The sequence below is a fragment of the Platalea leucorodia genome (genome assembly GCF_965183815.1).
Source record: "Platalea leucorodia genome assembly, chromosome: 10".
Taxonomy (NCBI): domain Eukaryota; kingdom Metazoa; phylum Chordata; class Aves; order Pelecaniformes; family Threskiornithidae; genus Platalea; species Platalea leucorodia.
Genome location: NC_138832.1, coordinates 1,634,360 through 1,655,144, shown reverse-complemented (window position 1 = coordinate 1,655,144; position 20,785 = coordinate 1,634,360). Strand labels below are relative to the sequence as shown.

The following is a 20,785-nucleotide window of genomic DNA, read 5'->3' as shown; positions in this document are numbered from 1 at the left end:
ATCATGCTTACCTTGTGCCGTGGGTCCTCCTCAGCTCCTGTGTATTTAGACTCAGCCTTTCTCTCCAAAGGCTGCATGACCAGGAATCTCTTATCCCATGCAAGCACTTGGCCAGCTTCCGCGCTGGGGGAAACAGGGGGCCATCGGAGCCCCCATGCCTGGCTCCCCATCCCTTGCTGCTCACACACGCTGCTTGGCTAGTGCACCCCATGCTCACAAGGATCAGAAAATAATCCTGGACTGCCTCGGTTTCCAGCCGCCAGCGCTGAGTCCCAGGAAGACGGATTCCTTGCTGGCTGGTCAGAGACCTGAGGGACCTTCCAACAGGTTTTCCGTATGTGCGCGGTAGCTGAGGCTGACAGATATCTGTAATTAAAGGCAAACCTGGGCCAATGAGCAGCAGAAAGAGTTAAAACTGCGCTGGTCCCCCGCTGCGTGTGAGGGTACGGACACAGACACCGGGCTTTATGCTCTCCTTACAGCCTCGCTTTCTCTGTGGCCAGCTGAGAAGGAGATGGAGGAAGGAGGTTGTCCTAGGAAACATGTCACAGAGAGGTATAGTATAATACATTTATTTAAAAAACACACACCAGAATCCCACTTACATCAAGTGTAGAGACTAAAGGTTCTCTCTCCAGGCCAGAGTGCCAGCACACCTGGTATTAAGGGGGTGGAAGGAGTGGGCTGAAGACCTTAGTGGTCTAGAAGCAGGGGCAGGAAGGACATGCCACGCGTCGAGTGGGCTTCCACCTCCAACGCAAGCCCAGAGGGCAGAAGCTACAGTGCTGCCATGGCTGCCTTGTTAATACAAGGCTGCTAGGTGCAGTTTTGCCATGCTGCCCTGCTTCGCCAGCCTCCAGGACCGCTCCTGCCCTTAGGTCTGTGTGCCATCATCAGTCAGAGACGAAGGCTCGTTACTGTGAGAGCAGCGGCAGTCTCCGTGCGGGTCGTGGGGAGGATTGAGGAGTTCTGTCTCCTGGAGCGAGAACTGGTTCTGCCTTTGTCCAACCCTGGTCTTCATTTCAGGTGCTGCAAAGGGCACTGGAGCAGTATTTGCCCCTGAGGAGGAACACTCCGTGGTGCTGGGTGAGCCCACAGCAGAAACCTGCCCCTAAAGGAGCCGCCCATGACCCCCTCACCCGAAGCAGCTTTCTTCCCCTGCAGCCTACTCCCAACGGGCAACTCTCTACCCCCCTTCCCATCCATCACTCCTGGCTTTCAGGCCACTGTCAGAAACCTCCTGCAAAGAGACAATGGCAGCCCAGGGTCCCCATTCACCCCTGGAGAAAAGGGCCTGTGCATACGGAGTGATAAATGGTTTGTCCCCAGCTGGAGGCAGAGGGCTGGATGCTCCCGATCAGCGGCAGGAGGGCAGCCCTTTGTCTTGCTCTGGAGAGACGGAGCAGAGGTCGGCCCCCGGTCTTGGGCTTCCCGGCATCTCTCAGTTTGAGGTCTTCCGTGGTAACGAGAGAGTCCAGGCTTCCCGCACAGCCCGCTTCTCGCCGTAGCTCGGAGCATCCCTTGCGGTTGGCGTTCGGTCTCCAGCTGTGCCCCGGAGGATACCGGCGCAGGAGCCCTCCCGCCTGCCGTGACGCCTCTGGCGTTATTTGCAGACATATCTCTCCACCTTCCGCCGACACTTCTTGCACACCACGTAGCAGCACCAGTGATACTTGCAGTGACACCTCTCCACCACCTCCTCCGTGTAGGCGTTGTAGCCGCGGCCGCAGCACAGCAGGTTGCAACTGTCGCTGCCCACGGAGGTCTTGTTGCACTGCCTGCCAAGGAGGACGCACAAGCGGGAGCTGAGGGAGCATTACCTGCCCGCCCACGGCGGCGGTGCTGACCACAGCTATCTGCCCTGGCCTCCTCCCAGAGCTTACGTGCCCGTAGCAGGAGGCAGCGAGCTGCAGGGCTCTGCTTGCAAACTGGGGTTGATGTCAGCTGGTGTTACTGCGGCGTGTTTCAGGCTGGGCACGCTCACTGTGCCACGCTGGGGGCAGGAGCTTCCCATGGAGAAGGAAGGGTGGATGGCTAGGACCGGGCACTTCTGCTAGCGCTAAGTCTAACAGGGATTGCAAGTCGCAACCCTGAGGCAGCCCTGGCTCAGCCTTCAGGCAAGGCTTCCCCATCCCTCTAAAAGCTGTCCCCTGCCCTGCAATTGCTCCAGAAAGGAGGCATCTGGGAAGCACCGCGGACTCCAAGGACTGCGGAACCGTTCTGGTTACGGCAGGCAGCACCCGAGGGCTTGCAGGGAGAGGTGATATTTTCCTTTCTGACTCCTCAGTGGATGAATCCTGTCCTGGAGAGTGGAGCTGACAGGCTCTCGGTGAGGGCTCTCCCTTGCCTTTATACCTGCATAGCTCTGCAAAAATAATATCTACCTTCCTGCCCTCCTTGGGACTTAAAGATGCAAAAATTTCGCAGCAGTCCCTGGGGCATCCCCATCCAAGGGGGACCACCCATCCGCACCAGCTTCCCGGAGCGTGCTCTCAAACCCAGTGGTACAGACACTGGTGAAGCGGGAGGCTGAGTTAGAGTGTATTTGCAGCCATTTCTTACCTATCCTGTGTCCCCAGAGAGCCCAGGTGGAGATTTGGCGTGCAGTAGTCGGGAGAGTTGATGAGATAAACCAGATCCGTCTCCTTCACTGGCCTGACATCCGTTTCTTTGGGTATCAGCTGCTTCCTGGGCCCTACGAGCCGGTGGGTCACCTTGATGGCTGCCAGGTACTTGGACTTGAGGTCAGAGGCGATTTCACCCAGGTTCGGCAGTCCCTTCCAACAGGTCTTCACCGAACAGGAGCCTGAAACACCGTGGCATTTACACTTGGTATCCAGGGAGTCGCTCAGCACCTGCAGAGGACAGGAAAACAGATGAATTTCCTTCTGCTTTCTCCTGGTACCCACCCTACCGATTGAGTTGCAAGAGCATCCATGGGAAGCTTCAAGAGATGAAAGAGCTCATCAAGAGCATCCATGGGAAGCTTCAAGAGATGAAAGAGCTTGGCTGCTTACTGCCACCTTTAAATGAATATAATGGGGCAATCAAGGACTCACCCTGCTTCATTCCCCTTGTGATAAGAGCCTAACCCTCGGGGAACTCCCTGCTGGAGCCTGCCGTGGGGCTGGTGGCTTCCCGAGCCAAGGCGGGTGCGGGACGGCCACGGCCTCACCTGGGCAACCCGAGTGCCTGAAAGCACAAAACCCCGCAGCGCCGGGCAGGGCTGGGAGCCCAGCTGGAGCGGGGCAGGACGGGCCTCTGCTCCCATGAGAGTGGCGGAAAGAAGCACTGGAAGTACTGGTGTGAAGTGGCAAATATCTTGCCTTAGTTGTGGAAAGGGTGCAGGGGAGGGTAGCAGTGGGGGATGTCTCTACAAACACATCTAACTCCATTTTAACCATTTAGTCGCCTCCTGGCTTTTAAGGACAGCATCCCAACAGCCTGGCCGGAGTCTGCTGCCTTACATTAGGCACCTCTGCCCCCCAGGCTGCTGTACGATGTGCTGGGCTGCAGCAGTGCTGGTGGGCACGTACCCACCTGCCTGCCCACCGCGTTGTTATGCAGATTCATGGCCTTGAGCCCTTGTGTCCCCAGCTTGCTGGATTTTAAGGGACTGTCAGCAAAAGCGGCGCCAAGCTGGAGGCCGAAGCGCAGGTTGTCCCCGCAGCCGCCCCATCTGAAGTCCGGCCCGGGGACCTCCGAGGGGACGGAGCCACAGGAGCAGAGCGGGAGCTCTCCCGAGGCGCAGGCTTGGGCGATGGCGTGCGTGACGGCAGCGGCAGCCAGGGCGTAGACAAAGGCGGATTCCCGGGTTCCTGGGAAGAAGAGGGGGAGATGTCCTTCCTCCCTGCCCAGCTGAATGCTCCTCTCAAAGATCTCACAATGCAAATGAGGGGGGTTTTCTTGCAACAGGATAAAACCAAGGCCCAGCGTTTTTCTTGCGCTGTGTTTTTAACCTGTGCCACCCATTATATTATGCTGTCAGCATACAGCCTGTGTCCCCACCTCTCCCCCCCTTTTTCTGGAGCCCTAGCAGCTGTTTTTGTTGGAAATGGAAGTCACTGTCTGTCATCTCCTGCAGATCTAAGTTGCCTAGGATTAACACCAGTGTAACGGCAGCAAGTTTCTTCAAAATTGACACCCATCAGCTGTATATTAAAGCGCTGCCTGCCCGGAAAGCTACGTGGGGCAGAAAGAGGAGCACGAACACAGCGGATGAAGCAACCTTTACCTTTCAGCAGGTCAGGGCCAAAGCTGGGGGCACGTTGGATGGAGGAGCAGTTCCACCTCATGTCTGCAAAGGTCTTCTGGCAGACGCTCTTGGTCTGGCGGGCAGCCCGGACGATGCTGTGCATGACCTCCAGGTTCCTCCGGCACATCTGGAACTGGTCGGGCACCAGCCCGGCAAGCAATCTGCAGTGGTGGCTTTCATTCCAGGCCACCCCGCTGCCGCTCTCCGTCAGCCCACTGTGGGGAGAGGATGGGTGTCAGCAGGGTGGGGGGGACCACGGGCACCCCTCCAGGGACCCAGCCGGAGAGAGGGAGCCCCGAAGGGAGCCACTGGGTGCATCCCCCCCGGGGACACTACTCACAGCCACTGGATGGCTGCAGTCAGCCCCAGTTGGCAGAGCAGGGCGGCGGCGGCGGTGAGGTGGCCCATGGCTGGGGCTGAGGCTGGGACTGGGGATGGAGCTGGGACCAGGGATGGGGCTGGGACTGGGGCTGGGACTGGGGATGGGAATGGAGCTGGGACCGGGGATGGGAATGGAGCTGGGACCAGGGATGGGGCTGGGACTAGGGATGGAGCTGAGACCAGGGCTGGGGCTGGGACTAGGGATGGAGCTGAGACCAGGGCTGGGGCTGGGACTGGGGATGGAACTGGGGCTGGGACCGGGGCTGGGGCTGGAGCTGGGACCGGGGATAGAGCTGGGACCAGGGATGGGGTCGGGGCTGGGGCTGGGGCTGGGGCTGGAGCTGGGACCGGGGCCGGGGATAGAGCTGGGACCGGGGATGGAGCTGGGGCTGGAGCTGGGACTGGGGCCGGGGGCTGGGGATAGAGCTGGGACCGTGGCTGGGGTCGGGGCTGGGGATGGAGCTGGGACCCGGGATGGAGCTGGGGATGGAGCTGGGACCGGGGCCGGGGCCGCTCGGCACCACCGCCCCCTTTTATAGCAGCGGGCGGCGGGTCCTCCCCCCCGGGGAGGGGAACAAAGGCGGTTTCGGTGCCATTCACAGCGGGTCAGGGCCGGGGGGGGGATGTCGGGGGGGGTACAGCTGTTATTAGCTGCCACCATCCCCAAACCAGCACCTAGGGAGCAATTAAGAAATGACCCGCTGCAGGACGGAGGGGCTCTGGGCGATGGGGAGCTGGGGGGCAGCAGGGCCGGCGCGTACCCCTTCGTGCCCCCGCAAGGCGCAGGGGTGCCCCGGCACCGGCGACGCGTGGCCTTCTCCTTCGGCATCTTCAGGAGAGCCCTCGGATCCCAGAGCAAACACCCGGCTCTGCTCAGCGGGTAGAAACTCCTCCCTGTAACTGGCTGGCAGGAATCAGAAAGGGACAGATTAGTAAAGGACAAAAGGGGTTGATATTAATTTCTGGCTTTTTCCTTATTTTCTCTGCAAGAAGCTTTAAAAAATACATTTTGACCCAGAAAGAGTGAAATAACCAGGACTCCAGGTGTAGGTGTGTCAGTCACGGGGTGGACACCGGTCTCACCAGTCTGGAGAGGACCCAGGCAAAGGCGGTGCGGGACTGAAGCTGAATGTGGGGAAACCCTGCCCCTAGGCACCTACTTCACAGCCCCTTTTCTTACAGACAAACCATCTTACTGACCCGTCCTCTCGTCAGGGCATTGCAGCCGCAGCCGCTAACGGGTTCCACAGCCGCAGAGAAAGAGGGTGAGCAGGAGGGGACATGTGGAAGGGCTCTCGGCACCCAGCCCGCACACACGTTTCAACGTAACGGGGTTAAAGCAGCCTCTCCCTGCTGCAGGAAGGTGCTGGGCTGCGCTGCAAGGGCTCCCTCCGCCGCGCTCCGCTCTGCGGCCCTGCCCCTGCGAACTTGAGAAACAGCCCTAAAACTGAACGCGCCCATTAGAAAACGCGGTCGGAGCAGGATCTGACTGGGCACGGGGCTGTCTGTGGCTTGGCAGCGCTGCAATCCCCAGTCCGTAGCTGGGACGGGGCTTTCTGTCGCCTTCAGCACCCCAAAGTGCACGGGGGCAGGAGGGACAGGTAAAGGACTTTGCTGTGGCTCTGTCACTGGGCTTTCCGGATCGGGACCGATGTTTTGATGTGCACTGCTAATTCCAGGCTCCCGAAATCAGCATAATCAGGTTCCGCAGCAATTTGCCTCTCCAGGCCGAGAAAATGAGCTTAAAGTCCGCTGCCTGTCTCCCAGCCAGCCCGGAGGGGAGTTTGCCTGGTGCTGCGGGCGAACTGATGCGTGCGCGTCCCTGAGCCAGCGCCGGGCGCGGGCGTCAGCCGCAGAAGCGCCCGCTTCGTTGCAGGAACCAGGTTACAGCGGGCAGAAACGACGCAGCCAGGGAAGCGCTCCCTGCTTGCACAGGAGCTGGTTTGGTGTGACATTGCCCTGGCTTGCACGTGCTTGTCCCAAGGTGTAGTTTTTTTGAATCTTTCCCTTCCATAAGCAGAAAAACAAAAGTGCAGCCTTGCTGCTGTGAAGACCTTTGGGAACCAGGTAGGCTGATATTTTCCCACAGTGGGAGGTGACATTTGAGACACGAATCCGGCTGACACCAGCTTCTTTTGGAAACAGTCACAGGTTGAAAACCTCTACTTTGGGCTTTCACTTTCTCCCTCGCCGTACAACTTCCCTTCTCGCTGGAAGGTGCTTTCCCTTTACAGGACATAACTGGGTGGTTGGTTAGCATCCCACCGTGACCTCCCTTTGACTTGCTATCATCTGCGCTGAAACTAGGACACGCAGCTTGAATCGTTGACCTTCCCAAACTGCTCCCTCGGGATGAAAAGGCCAGGGTGCATTGTGCCGGAGCAATGGCCCATGAGGAAGGGTCCTGCCAGGAAAGCGCCGAGGTCACTCCTAAATCCCAAGCAGAGCTACAAGGGGTTTAATTAAAGGACAGAGAGAAAAGAAAGACGCTGTATTCAGTGTCCCTGGAATCGGCTGGCTCTCATCCCATTAACCTTCCTCTCCCTGATGCCTGCGGACTGACACCAAAGGGCTCCAAAGTTACAGCAAGCTCTCATCAGCTGAGGAATGATTTTTCAGCAGGGGCAGGAAAGATATGGGATAAAAGCAAATTTGCTGAGCTGCTCAGAGCTCGGACGTCTCTGCAGAGGGCACGTGGAGGCCAGCAAGCACCATCCGCGGGCTTCTGCTTCGGAGTGGTCCGAGCTGGAAGCCTGCCCTGCTCTGTTCATCCCGCCGGCTGCACCGCCGCTACCCGAACATGGGCACTGTTGGGCTGGGACTCCCTGGTTTGGGCAAAGAGGAGCCTTTTCTCACTGCAACCGGTACTTAGAAAATTATCCTTGAGGATTTCAGGGTGGGAAATGCTTTCCTGGCTGTAGAAAGCAGAGTCCCCGTTGGAGAGGACAAGGGACAACCCAAGTCTATATTCCCTAAACGCCAAACCCCATGTTTCGGTTTCTGTCTCTAAAACGAGGACTAAGCTGATTAAAATAACAATGGTCTGCCTGTTTTTATGGGATAAGGTAGCAACGAGCATGCCCTCTCCTGTAGCACCTGCTGCTCCCAACCCTGCAAACCAAGCATCAGGTACAACAGGGTCCTGCAGCACCCGTGGGAGAGCAGGGCAGGTCCTGTCCCTTGCCAGCCCCGATTATTGCCCCGTGGAGCAAGGTGCAAGGGCCAGAGCAGTTTGCGATCCCCAGCTGTGGGATGGGCAACTCACAGCCTGCAGGGAGGTGGGCCAGAGGCATCTGGGCAGACTTCATCCATCCGCAGGGGCAATGGGATCTGCTGGCAACGCACCGACCGCCATGGGAAGGATGCTCTGCGGGAGCGGGCTCGCCTGGGAAAGCCTGCCAGGGGGAGATGAGGGAGTCGGGACGTGCTGTGCTGTTTCAGCCTGGGCAGTCCCTGGAGCATCTTTCACCCTCGAGGCTTCCTTACGGTCCCAGGCACAATTCAAGCACCATTTCCACAACGCAATTCACTTTTTTCTCAGTTTTCTGCAAGCCCCTAGATTTTTCAGCCCAACCCCGCTGCCCCCTCATTAGCCCCATGTCTCCTCCAGCATCCCTCCTGTTTAAGAAAGATGCTGTTTGTTTTGCTCTGGTGGTACCTGGGGCCTGGTGCTGCCGTCCCGTGGAAGACCAAACTCTCCCTGGCTGCAATCCGAGGTGGCACATAGCAGAGATGAACCCAATCTCCGAACCTGGTCTGAGGGCTCTGCAATGAGAGTCCGTCCCTGTTAAGTCCCTGGCATGATGGATTTTGCTTGTAGGCATCACGGGACCCCGAGGGTGGAGGTAGAAAAGCCCCATGAAGCAGGACCTGCTGCGGGGGCCAGGTGCTGGTGCTGTGTGGGACAGGGTGACAGCACCCCGGGGTGCCTGGGGCCCTGCCGTATGACCGACAGCTTGGTGCTGCGAGACTCCTTAGGGCCTGAGGTAAAGCTGGGGTCCTTTGCTGTGAAGTTATTTGTCGTGCTTGCTGAGACTGAAGTCAGCCCGGTCTCGCCACAGCGACATAGTTCAGCTTTCACCTTGCTTGACTCAGTTTGGTCCTGTGGGTACTCGCTGCGCTCTGGAAGTCCCTGATATTTCTTTGACATCCCACCTTCCCAATCATGGCTTTTGCAGATCCCTCTCTTACCTTGACCTGCAATCAGACACGGTGTCCACACTTCTCCCTCGTGCTCGCCCAAGTGCTCCTTTCACTCGAACCCCGAGGATTGTGATGTTATGAAGTCATGGGCTCTGTAAGTTCCCTTTTCAGCCTTGGGGAATGGGGAAATGCCTTGGGCCCCGAGGGGGACATTGCGGGGAAATCTGAACAGCTTCTGGAGGGATTAGGAATTTTCTGACCAGGAAAAGCTGCTTTTGTCAGTGTTGGGAGGTGCCTGGGTGCTTTTCTGGGCATCATGTGCTCGGCAGGCAGAGGCAGGGCAGCAGCTCATCAAGCACGTGCAAGGCAGGAATTGCCGAGCAAAGGCAATCCCGTGTGCTGGGCATGTCTAACCAGACACCTCCTTCTCCAGACTCCAGCCAGAGGGATGCAGGGGCTCCAGCGGCTTCCAGTCCCTCCCAGTTACAGTCACTCTTCCCTGGACTCCTTTGCGGCAGGTGCCCTGCATCCCGCTTGCTAGGAAGAGCTGCTTTGCTGGTTCTTGCTCCAGAGCATCCCAGTGCCATGTCTCTGCTGAGGGATGAGGGGGTCTCAGTGGGAACACAGGCTCTGCCGGAGATGCTAATCCTGCTGGTGCGATTTCTAACGTTATCTCATCAGCTGCCTGGAACAGCCCCACGCTGCCCAAGGAAAAAGCGACCATCAGCACAACTAGCCCCTAGGACGGAGGGTTTCAGATGAGAGGGTCAGGAAGGTCAGCAGTCCCCTAATCGCCCCTCAGCAAGACACAAAGGTGGGCAAAGTGCAAGCCCACTTCTGTGCAGGCGGAGGGGGAGGAAGGTCTGGGGTTGCTATCTAGGCAAAGCCGCTTTCCAGCTGGTGGCCCCAGCTCGTACTGGTGCCCAGGGCTGTTCTCAGCGGGGCAGGACTTTGCGCTCCCCGCTGTTGAACGCCCTCCTCCCCGCTGGCCGCAGGTGCTGCGGCGTTCGCACCACCAGCACCTGCTACAGCCGGTGCAGGCTGAGCTCAGGAGCTGGACATCTGGGATGCCCAGGAGCCTGGGTGAGGCATGGAGCCCCGCCATTGCCCAAGCTGTTCAGTCCAAAGGCGGGTCCGAGTGGGGTCAGAGCTTCCAAACCAAACTGGCCCCATCCCGGCACAAGGGGCTGACCCCTCCTCTGGCTCTGCGCAGTGTCAGGCCCAGGAAAGAGAGGGGATATTGCCACCTTCTGGCCAGTGGTTTTGCTTTTAAGGGCCACCATCTCCCCTTCGGGTCCCTGGAGAACCTGCTTTCACCATGCTCCTGCCTGCTGTGTTGGTGCTGGCCACTCTCGCGTTGCACCAAGGCACTTTTTTCCCCTTATCAACCATATGACTTTCAGGCAAACTCCTCAAGGTGTGGATGGCATCTTCGTCTGGGAGCTGGAGGATCTCAGGTGGGTTGCCATAGCCAGCACCCAACTGGGGTTGGATGGGAGCTGGGAAGGCGAGAGCACCTGGGATGCCAGGGATTTTAGGAAAAGCCGTGCGCAACAGCTAGGAAAAGCTGCTGGAGAACAGGAATGCGGAGCGGAGACATGCGAGGGCGGCCTGGTGGGTGGAGGCATCTCATAGCTTCGCAGGTGCTGGGAGCCGTGATCAGCGCTGGGGCAGAGGGGCGTAGTACCACCCCGTCCCCTTCTTCTGGGACACGAGGTGACCGTGGGAGCTGGGCAAGGGCAGGAACGAGAAGCCAGTGCCAGCACAGGGAACAGCGTCCAGCCATTTCTGATGCCAATCTCCTGCTCAAGGCCACCGCCTCCTACGAAAAGTGATTTTTACCAATCCCTTTTCACAGAAAAGTTTTGCAATGACTGAGCAGTAGGAAAAAAAAAAAAAAAAAAAGGCTTCCTTTTAAAGCAAAAGCAATCCTTCATTTGATGTCAATTCCTCTTCTTAGCTTAATCCTTGAAACAACCGTAGGGTAAGTGCTAAAAATACCCCTTCCCCTTCGGTGTCAGGCTCTCTCTTGGGGAAGGAGGAGGGCAGGAGGGGATTCCCAGCCCAGGAGAAAGGCTTCCCTTCCCCAGCCTGCCCGCGCCGGCGAGCCGCCGCGGGGAGAAGGTGCAGCCGTGCTGCTGGGGGTTCGCCTGCGGACACTGAGCGGGGGGAAAGCCCAGCGGGGAGTGGGCGAGGAGCCGGGAGGGACGTTGGAAAATGTCACCCTCCGACTGCCTGCCTGGTGTTGGCTGCCCTGGGGACACAGCCAGGAGGGGAAAGCTCAAGGAGGAGCTCGCAGGAGGGCAAGGAGAAGACCTGCTGCCGGGTCAGGGCTTGCCTGCACCCAGGGCTTGCTCCTGGGATTAAGGTGATTACTGGAGGAACATCAAATAGTTGTCCTGGATGGCCAAAGGTTCGTGTGTCCCACTGTCGGGACTCGGACAGGGGCCAAAGCAAACGCCCATGCTTTGTGACCTGTGTAAGCATGCGGGGACCCCTCCCCACGTACCGTCCCAGCTTGCAAGGGCTTGTGGCTTCCAGGCTGAGGAGAGGCAGCTTCCTACGCGGACCTTCCAGGGGTTCCCCTGCCGTCAGCACGCCCCGCGTGCCCTCGAGCCCCTGGCAACCTCGGCGCTTCCCCACCCCACGCTCACCTACCGACGGACCTCGTGAGGAGCCACATCCTTTTGCCTGGGAGGGTGTGACAGCACCGGGTTGCGGTGACGCAGGCAGCGGTGGCACTCTGTCATGTGGCACTGACGTCTCGGCGAGGAGGCAGGTGGTGCTCCCTGGCCAGCTCCCGCCGCGTCCCAGAGGTTGTGGACGGGATCCCTGCTGCAGGCGGGCGCCTGGGAGCATCCCGTCCCCTCCGGAGGCTGGGGATGCTGGCGAGGGCCACCCTGGGTGCTGGGTGACTGTCCTGCTGCAGAGGGCTGCTTTTCTTTAGTAAAACCGTCCTCCTTCCTCTTTCTGGTGGAGTCAGCGACCTCACCACAGGACGGATACTGAGAAGCAGCCTGGGGGTGACGGGGATCTGCAAGGACTCGTTCCTGCCAGCTGATCTCCTCCAGAGCCACTTACGCACGGTGCTGCCTTCCAGCCTCATCTGGCCCCGCGGCTTCCCTGCCTCGCCGCGAGGCTGCTCCCACGCCTCTGCCTGGAGAGGTCCCAAAGCTGGGACCAGGGACCGTGGGTCCGCACCTGCTTGTGGGTTCAAGGAGACAGAGCACCTGGTGGCATTTTGTGAGCTGCTGTGCCCGGGGCTGCCTGCAGCCGTGGCAGTGTCCCATGGCAGGCAGCAGACACCAAGGCAGCCCAGAGCAGGCTCTGCAGCACGCCCTGTCCCCAGGGCCCTGGGACAGCTGGGCTGGGGGGATCCAGCTGCAGAACATGTGTTGGCATCTGCAGTCCACCCCCAGCAGCCCGGGACAGCCCGGGCAAGTGGTGCTGCAGAAGGCAGGACAGGACGTTGCAAGGCAGGGGAGATGCTGGGAGCTGCCTTCTCCATCTGCTCCCTGCCAGAGTCTCCTCTGGTTGAAGGTCTGCGTACTGGAGAGCTGGTGGCAGGTCCCAGCCTGGCCAGAGCCCCACCAGAGAGGAAGAAAGTGTCATGAATAACATGCTCGACCTCGCTAACTAGGCTAGAAACGCTAGGCTGGCTGCCAGGGGAGTTTTGTTGAGTCACGCAGAAGAGGCTGTGGCAGTCAGCGATAATGGAAAGTGGCGGCGGCACAGCCCTACGAATGGGAGGAACACGCAGGTTGGTGTCCCACAGGTGACACGTGGGGAAGAGCCACTGTCCCCAGCCTCCTGCCCCATCCCAAAGCCACAGAGCAAACGCCTCATTAGCTAAGAGCACGTAAAAGGCACCCTGCCGCAGGGAGCCAGGCAAGAGGACGGGGGTTTATGGGATCAGCCGCACTTGGGAATGCCTATTGCAGCAATATCAGTGAAAAATAGAAGAAACGATACCTTCAGCAGCCGTTCTGCTGCTGTCTGTGCACCGAAGTGGACTCACCCGAGCTCTTCTGGCAGGTGAAACCCGGGGCAGGAGCTGCTGGGAGGAAAACAGCGTTCACCGCTACGACGGTTTCGCGCCTTGCGACAGCCTAAGGCGCGGTGCCTTGCGTTACCTGGAGCAGAGCTGGGGAGGTTGAGGTGAACCTGTGCTCCGTCGAAGTGCAGAGGGTGAGGAGCGCTCTCCCTGCTCCGCCGGGCAGGGCGGCTCGAGGAGTGACGTCTGCCAGCCAGCGACCAGGGAACGCTCCAGCTCTTGACGCAGATGAAGCTCTGGCTCTCATCTCCATGGAGAGAAAGGGAAAAAGGAAAAAAAGAGTCCTCTAATTCAAGTTAGTTGCAGGCAAGGTAATTTCCACATGAGTTAGCAGAACAGCTAGTTGGAAATTTTTGATAAAATCTATTTTTCTTTGAAAATGCAGATCCAGTGAAATGTGAAGGCTTTCCACTGGAAAGAATGAGTTTTGCTGGATTTCTCAACTAGTTCTCCAGAAAATTTGTAAATGGTCACAATATTTCAACCACCACTGCTCTTTTTCAGCCCAAAATTTATACTCCTGGTGTCTTACAGCTTGACATGACAATGCAACATTTTTGGCGTCATCACTTTATTTGTTTGATCGTCAATATTCTACAGATCTCTTACCTTCATTTTGGATCGAGAAAAAGCTTGAGGTGCCAAGACATCCCTGGGACAAGGAAGCCATTTCCCTTCAACGGTGGGAAGCTCAGGCTGAGGAGCAGTGCCGGACACAGGACGTCCCCCTCCCATTAACACCAGTCGGTGCCGCAGCCAGGTTTCTCTTGACCTTGTGGGTAACTCGTGCTGGTTCTTGCTGACACGAACGTGGCTCTGGGGCAGGGTCCGGCCACCCTGGTCACACCTCGTTGTCCCCCGTGCCGGGATGAGTCCTGGGTGCCTACCTCCTGCCCTGCTCCGGGCCAAGCTGAGAGCACGACGCTTCTCCTCTCGCTGGGAGAAGGGAGCGCTGACGTGGATTTAATCTTTCTTGTGTACCCGTGAGACCACAACCTGGAATCCTGTTTTTGAATTGGGAAAGCACGCGGACATCAAGAAAGATAATAACCAGACACACCGTTTCCCTGGCTCAGTTTCTGTACCTTCTCAACCCTTCTTTGGCCTCAGGGGTTCTCCAGCCTTTCGTCTCTCTTTTAAAGCTTACCTCCCCCTCCCCGGGCTCTGGCAGCCTCCCTGTCCCTTAGCAAGGCCAGCATCTCTCTTCCACCCCTCTTACCCTAAGCTTTACGTGTCTCTGGGAGCTTTCCCTGCAGCGCGAAACCAGTACCAGGATCCTTTCTCCTATTTTTAGTACATGCTTTAGCAGGTGCTCTAATCCTCGGAGAAAGCTTCAGGCATCGGCAGCCCGCTGTCCCCAAGTGCCACCGTCCCCGCAGGGGTCAACCACCAGCTGCTGCTGCTGGTCCGCGGGGACATGACACGGCCTGCGTCAACAGCGCTGGATCAACACGGCTCGGGAGCGCTCGGTAAGCCCGGGGCAGCGCCCGGCACCGACTGAGCGCCAGGCGGTACGCGGCGTCCCCGCCGGTCACCCAGCTCCGCGTGGCTGCCAGGCTCCAGCCCTCCGCAAGCCCTAAGGGGAGGAGGACGCTGGTGGGAGCCGGTGAAGCAGCAGCACAAAGGGCAGGACATCTCATGGCGACACGCACGGAAAGTACAGCCTGGGAGGGGGTTTAAATGAGGAACAGAGGCAGCACAAAATGTACCAGAAACACCCACCGAAGGTGACAGCAGCATTTTGGGCTGCAGCCAGGCGGCGTGAAGAGTGTCCCTGCAAGGTCACCAAGTGCCCAGGATGGGGAAGGAGGCTGGCACAGCTTTAGGGACGGGCTGAAGCCGGGCTGAGCTCACCCACCTGCTGTCACGGTGCTTCGTGGGCACGCAGGAGAGCACGTCCCTGCCCCGGCGAGCTCGGGTGCCACCCGAGGACAGGGGACCCTGCTGAGGACAAGTGCAGAAGTGACAAGGGGGGCACGGTGGCTCCTGGCACACTGTGCGCCATGCCCAGAGCCCAGCTGGCTGTGCCTCCCGGTGACATTTGCTGGAGCAGGGGATGGACCCGGGGAGCACCGGGCTGGGAGAGGACGAGGGCTTGCAGTGGCGGTGGGAGAGCGGCAGGCACGCACCGGGACTTTGGCGAACGAGAGGGACACGGGAGCAGGAGCGATGAGGGGAAGGGCACGTGTGGAAGCAGGAGATCCACCAAACAGCCACCCCGGAGCGGGAGGTTGGGTTTTCACCAGTGGTGTGGGCTGCCTGCCCATCCCAAAGGTCCCTGTGGGGTGGTGACACGCAGCGCCAGGCTCCCCCGCGACGCCGCGGGCACCGGCACGTCCGGTCGCTCGCCATGACAAGGCGCAGAGTGCCTGATCAAAGGGAAACTGAGGCGGGGATGGAAACGCGGGGGCATCAAAGGCGCTGGGGGGTCCCTCGGGAGCTGGATGCCCATCAAAGGCCAGGAAGCTGCAGCCCCAGCAGCAATACGGGCAGCATGGGGAAGGCATATGGTTTACAGCAAAAATGCCCTTTGCTTCACAGTAAAACCACGATAAGCTTGAAAGGAAGAAAAAAAAAAAAAAGTTAAGTAATTGGGATTTTAAGTGACTTCCAAGCCCTTTTGCTCTCACAGCCCCTAACCCAGCAGGTGTGTGGGCAAGTAGGTGGCCCGGGCCAGCTGGGGACTTTCAAGGTGAAACCAAAGAGATGTGAAACGTAAAAGGTTTCACGGCAGCCTGATTTTTATCCTTCACCAGAGCTGGCCCCAGCCCTTCAGCTGCTCGTCGGGCACCTGGCCGCCATCGTGGGGGTGCAGCACGACTCTGCCCTGGGAAGCCGGACACGTTGCACCCGGGACAGCCGACCGGCTGTTGTGTGCTTACCGGGAGCATCGCACCCATCGCACCGCGACAGCGGCCATCCCGCAGCCCTGGTGTGGCTCGCTGTCCCACCGAGCGCCTTCTCCCTAGCTGGGGGTCCACCGCCCCCATATTAACACTGGCTCTGCGTGGATCAGATGCCCAGAGGGTGCCAGATGCACCGGGGACCACGGGCAGACCTGGGCAGCATCGCTCCTTCCCGCTGCCTGCCTGCCCCTGCGGGAGACAGCACTTACCCCCGTGATGGAGAGCGAGCTGCCGCTGCCACCGCCGCCCCGGGAGTCCAGGCGCTGAGGGTGGGAACGCCCGGCACGCACCCAAAGAGCCAGTGGCCCAGCAGCAGCCAGGGACAGCGCAAGACTGTTTTTTTTCCTCATTCTCGCAATCTCAGTGGGTGAGGACAGGGCAGATTTCCTTCCTGCACCCGCAGCACTGCCTGGGGTCATTTTAAGCCCTGCCAACTCCACATCATCCTTCAGCCGACAGCTTGGCAGCAGAAGGCAGAAGAGAGGTGTGTGGGAGCCTGCAGAAACCCCTTCCCACCCTGGCGCGGTGACCCACCACCGCTGGAGCCCCCTCTCTGGCACGGCTTCCAACAGGCACCATTCCCTGCCGCTGCCCGCTCCTCACGGCACCGGGCTGGGAATGCTTGCAGGAGCAGGAGCAGGTATTTAGCTGGGCTCTGCTTAAAAGGCAGAGGGTGACTGCTGGGAAAGCTGTGAAACACTCAGGTGGCACCAATGGAGACAATTCCCTTCCCACAAAGAGCAGGTGATGGGTTCGGGGGGGGGGGGCAGATCAACACGAGCAGCCCAGGCCTTGGCTTCTTGTCCTGGGTGATGAGAACGTACGATGGCGGGGCAGAAAACCCACCCACAATTGCTTACAGCGTGTTTAATTTCTTGGAGGGAACACAGCAGATGGGGACACCTTCCAGGGACCACCTCTGCCCAGCCCAGAGCTCAGCACCAACCATGCTCCCTTTATTGGGTTTGCAAAACACACAGGATACCAGTGAGGGAAGGAGACCTAAAATACAATAATATTATTAATATTATTAATATTATTAATAATAATTAGAGTTCTGACCGATTGCTACAGTTCCTGCTCCCCAGGGCTGGGCTACACTTTGGTGACGCTGTCCGCTGGCCTCGTCTCGGCTGGCTCCTCTCTTTTGGGACGGTGGGGGAAGACCCCCACCCTGTTGCTGCGGAGTCCCGCACACCCCGGCGACTTCTGCCCTTTCTTCAGAAGGCACCAAGCCCCAGAGCTGAGAAAGAAAAGGCTCATCACGACCACGAGCAGAGCCAGAGAGCCGGTGCCCTTGGGACGTGGACAAAGCCACCGAGGACTGTCAGTGATCTTGGCAGAGAAGTTCCTGCCCTGGTCCTGGTAGGCACAAAGGGCTTCGTCCAGGTCCTGCACGCCCACGCCGGCCGCCTGCAGCGTGTCCAGCCAGGCCAGTGAGCAACAGCTGAAGGGGTTTCCAGCGAGAGAAATGTCCTTCAGGCTGCGGGACCAGCTCGCGAGCGCCGGCTCTTCCAGCGTCAGCAGGTTGTTATCGCGAACGTCCAGGCTTTCCAGCGGGGAGCAGAAAAGACCTGTGGGCAAAAGGCTCAAATTATTGCCTGAGAGGTCCAAGACTTTGAGTGTGTCCAGGCAGGGGAGCTCTGCCTTGCTGTTGTCCATCTGGTTGCCCCTCAGAGAGAGTTTCTGCAGGGAGAACTCCAGCCCGCCCAGGGCTTCCTTCGGCATGAACAAGTCCTTGTTCCCCGACAGGTCTAGGGAGAGCAGCGAGGTCTGGTTGAAGGCGTAGGGACGCAGCCTGGTGATGTTGTTCTTGCAAAGACTCAGATGCTTGAGGCGAGGCACGTTGTAGAAGGGGGTGCAGGTGCCTCCCGCGGCTGGCACATGAGACCCCCCTCCCACACTCCCTCCCCCATCACTCCCCCAGCTCTCGCAAGGCTGGAGGCTGTTGGAGCCCAGATCGATCGTTTCCAGCTGAGGCAGAGAATCGAAAAACCAGCGCGGCAGCACGCGGATGGCATTGCTGTGGAGGTCCAGCGAGCGCACGGAGAGGGCGGCGCGCTCCAGCGGTGCAGGCGAGCGGTCGCTGGGCTCCGTGCTGCCGGCGAGCGACTCTCCGGCTACATCCTGGAGACAGTTCATAGCCAGGCTGAGGCTGTGCAGAGAGCCCAGGCTGTGCAAGAAGGTAAATGGGAACAGCTGCAGCCGGTTATTGCTGAGGTCCAAGTGAACTACATGTGTCAGACCAGCCGGGGTGCGCAAGGTCCTATTAAACCTCGCCATCTCCTCATAGTGCAGTACAAACTCCCCTGGCTGGCGTGAGCCTGGGAGCAGGGAAGCAATAAGGTTGTTGGAGAGGTTTAAGTGCGTGAGATAATGGGCTTTGGGGAGCTCTGGAAAATAGAGGAGTCTGTTATGGCTCAAGTCGAGCACTTGAAGCAGGTAGGGCTCCGCTCCCTCCTCTGAGATGAAGAGCTCCAGGGCGTTGTGGCTGAGATTTAAAACTCGCAGCTGCGTGAGGCTGAAGCCAGAGATACAGTGGAGGGAATTCAAAGCCAAGTTCACCACCTCCAGCTCTTCCAGAGCCTCAAAAGCTCCCTCCTCAATTTCCATGATGTAGTTGTTGCTGAGGTTGAGCTCGCGCAGCTGTGGTGTGCTCCAGAAGATCCCTGCTGGCAGCCTGGTCATCTTATTCCCGGAGAGATCGAGCGTCCTCAGCCTGGTGAGGTTGCTGACATACCAGCCTGCCATGTGGCTCTCCAGGTTATTTGCCGACAGGTCCAGGACCTCTACGCTCCTGAGCAGACGAAAGGCTCGCCCGTTAGCCAGGTAATTGCGGTCCAGGTGGTTCGATCCCAGGAGGAGAGAGCGCAGCTGGGGCAGCTGAGCCAGGGTCGTGGCTGACACGGCTTCCAGCTGGTTGAAGCACAAGTCCAGGTACTCAAGCTGCCCAAACCCTGGCATGTAGCTGCCTGTAAGGTTTTGGATGAAGTTGCTGGAGAGCTCGAGGTACTTAACTCCTTGGCCAAGCTCCTTTGGAAACTTGCGCAGGCCAACCCCTTTGCAAGACACCTTTGTAGGGCTCTACAGAGAGAGAGAAGAAGCCGTCAGCATGAGCGGGGCTACAAACCACAGCTCCAGCCGAGCCATCTGCTGTCCAAGATGGGCCTGAGCAACATGGAAATGAGTACTGCTCCCCTTTCCCGAGCCCGGGATCAGAGGCAAAGAACGTGTCCCCAGGCTTTAGGTGGGCTTCCCAAGACTGGCTGACACTGCTGAGTTGTTTCTGATGGTGCAAGGAGAAGGCTCAGTCTCTGGCTGTCCTCCCATGCATCCCGGTGAGCAAGATGGGCAAAAAAGTAGCGTAAGCACTGAAGATGCAGCAGGCTGGTGGGGCAAACCAGCACTGGGACAGCCCAGGGACTGGTCCAGAGCATCCTTGTCCTGTCTGGGCAGAGGAAGGGCACCATCCTGGTGGGCTCCACCTTCCCTCTTCCTCCAAACTGGTTTCCTCAGCCAGTTTGGAGTTGGGAGCCTGGACATGGAGCAGCTGGATTCTGTCCCCCACCCCACCCCTCATTCGAGGTGAGTTTGGGGACAGAATCCAGCTGCTCCACGTCCAGGCTCCCGACTGCCTTGCTAACATCCATGGCAGCTGTCTGAATCCTCGTGAGACCCTGCACTCCATCCTGCTTCTTAGCAAGCATCTCGAGCTGACACCCCCGTGGTAGGGACTGCTGGAAGGTGCCACCGGCACAGCAGGGACGTGGGAGCAGCTGGGTGCTGGGGGCTAGCGGGAGACCGGCTCAGAGAGGAGAGTGGAGAGGAGATTGAAGCTGGGAAGGTTAAAGAGGTGGAGGCTGGAGGGAGGGGAGAGCCGTGGGGAGATGCACCCTGCACTGCGCAGAGGGATGCTCGCAGCCCCGCATCCCAGCCCAGGGGCTCCTCGGAAAGCAGCCTTACCTGCTGGCACGGCGTGGCCCTGGGCCTCGCCTCCCCGTTAGACTGGGCTCTGAGAACAGACGGGAGCAGCCAGAGCAGCAAGCATCCTCTTTCAGCCAGCCGGTGTTCAAACAAGAGCATGTTGGGCTGCGGGCACTGCCAGCCCCGTCCCGCTCCTCTGGCGCTCTCTGGCAAGCTGGGCAGGAGCTGGGCTCTGTATAAATAGGCTTCAGGATGGGATGGGGGAAGGAGATAACGCATGTGGGTGTTCGTAGCTACGGAAGTGGGAAAAGAAAGACATAAGATTGCAGAGGGGGAAAAACAGTGCATGAAGCCACAAGGAAGGGAAAGAGAAACGGCAGGATGGGGAGGAGGCACCGGCACTCAGGTGATCGGCTGGACGGCCGCCGACCTCGAATGCCAGGAGGTAGAGGTGGTACTTGGGAAAGCCGAGAGGGTTGCGGGGAGTTCCCCTGCTTGGACCGGCTCTTCCTCCAGCCTCCTGTGCCCTGTGCCAGCCCCTGCCAGGCAGCTGGGGCTGAGGACGCCAGGAGCAGCCGGCGAGGGCTCCCTGGCCATCCTGAGCCGGGGACCGAGCGCCTGGCTGCAGCCGCCGGGGATCACCGCGGGACTCCCAGCACCTCCGGGGCCACAGGTGAGCGAATTCCCCTCCCCGTGCCACCGCAGCCCGGCCGAGGGGACTCTCCTGCCGCACCTGCCCCTCCTCGGGGAAGCAATGGCTCCCCGGGGTTTGCCACCCATTAACCCAGCACTGCCAAGCCCACCACTAACCCATGTCCCTCAGCACCACATCTCCCCGGCTTTTAAATACCTCCAGGGATGGGGACTCAGCCCCTGCCCTGGGCAGCCTGGGCCAGGCCCTGACAGCCCTTTCGGTGAAGAAGTTTTTCCTAATATCCAACCTAAACCTGCCCTGGCGCAGCTTGAGGCCGTTCCCTCTCGTCCCATCACTTGTTCCTGGGGAGAAGAGACCGACCCCCACCTCGCTACAGCCTCCTTTCAGGCAGTTGTAGGGAGCGATAAAGGCTCTCCCTGGGCCACCCTGCGCTGGCACGCTCCCTGGGGACATGCTCCCGGGGACGT

The 20,785-nt window shown here is 59.2% G+C and overlaps 2 protein-coding genes across 3 annotated transcripts; both read right to left on the bottom strand.

The window, feature by feature from the left end:
• Positions 1-1,476: 1,476 nt before the first annotated feature.
• On the bottom strand, positions 1,477-7,972 carry LOC309595817 (protein Wnt-11b-like; the record flags this gene model as incomplete). Of its 2 annotated transcripts, XM_082323180.1 has the most annotated exons (6): positions 1,477-1,778; positions 2,563-2,855; positions 3,541-3,818; positions 4,235-4,470; positions 5,398-5,540; positions 7,902-7,972. In XM_082323180.1, 5 exons carry the CDS (start codon positions 5,463-5,465, stop codon positions 1,604-1,606), a joined length of 1,050 nt encoding a protein of 349 aa, XP_082179306.1. In that variant the 3' UTR covers positions 1,477-1,603. The 2 variants fall into 2 exon arrangements, with proteins under 2 accessions (XP_082179306.1, XP_082179307.1); XM_082323181.1 differs by lacking the exons at positions 5,398-5,540; positions 7,902-7,972 and adding an exon at positions 4,596-4,663.
• Positions 7,973-16,827: 8,855 nt separating this feature from the next.
• LOC309595789 (transforming growth factor beta activator LRRC32-like) lies at positions 16,828-19,859 on the bottom strand. The gene is made up of 2 exons (XM_082323116.1): positions 19,703-19,859; positions 16,828-18,823 (listed from the first exon to the last, which is right to left on the bottom strand). Exons 1-2 carry the CDS (start codon positions 19,820-19,822, stop codon positions 16,835-16,837), a joined length of 2,109 nt encoding a protein of 702 aa, XP_082179242.1. The 5' UTR covers positions 19,823-19,859; the 3' UTR covers positions 16,828-16,834.
• Between the last annotated feature and the right edge of the window lie 926 nt (positions 19,860-20,785).

Excerpts from the sequence above, each read along its gene's own strand:
- LOC309595789 (XM_082323116.1), bottom strand. The coding sequence starts at position 19,822 with ATGCTCTTGTTTGAACACCGGCTGGCTGAAAGAGGATGCTTGCTGCTC. Across the intron at positions 18,824-19,702 it reads GGGCCACGCCGTGCCAGCAG|AGCCCTACAAAGGTGTCTTG; the intron begins GTAAGGCTGCTT and ends CTCTCTCTGTAG.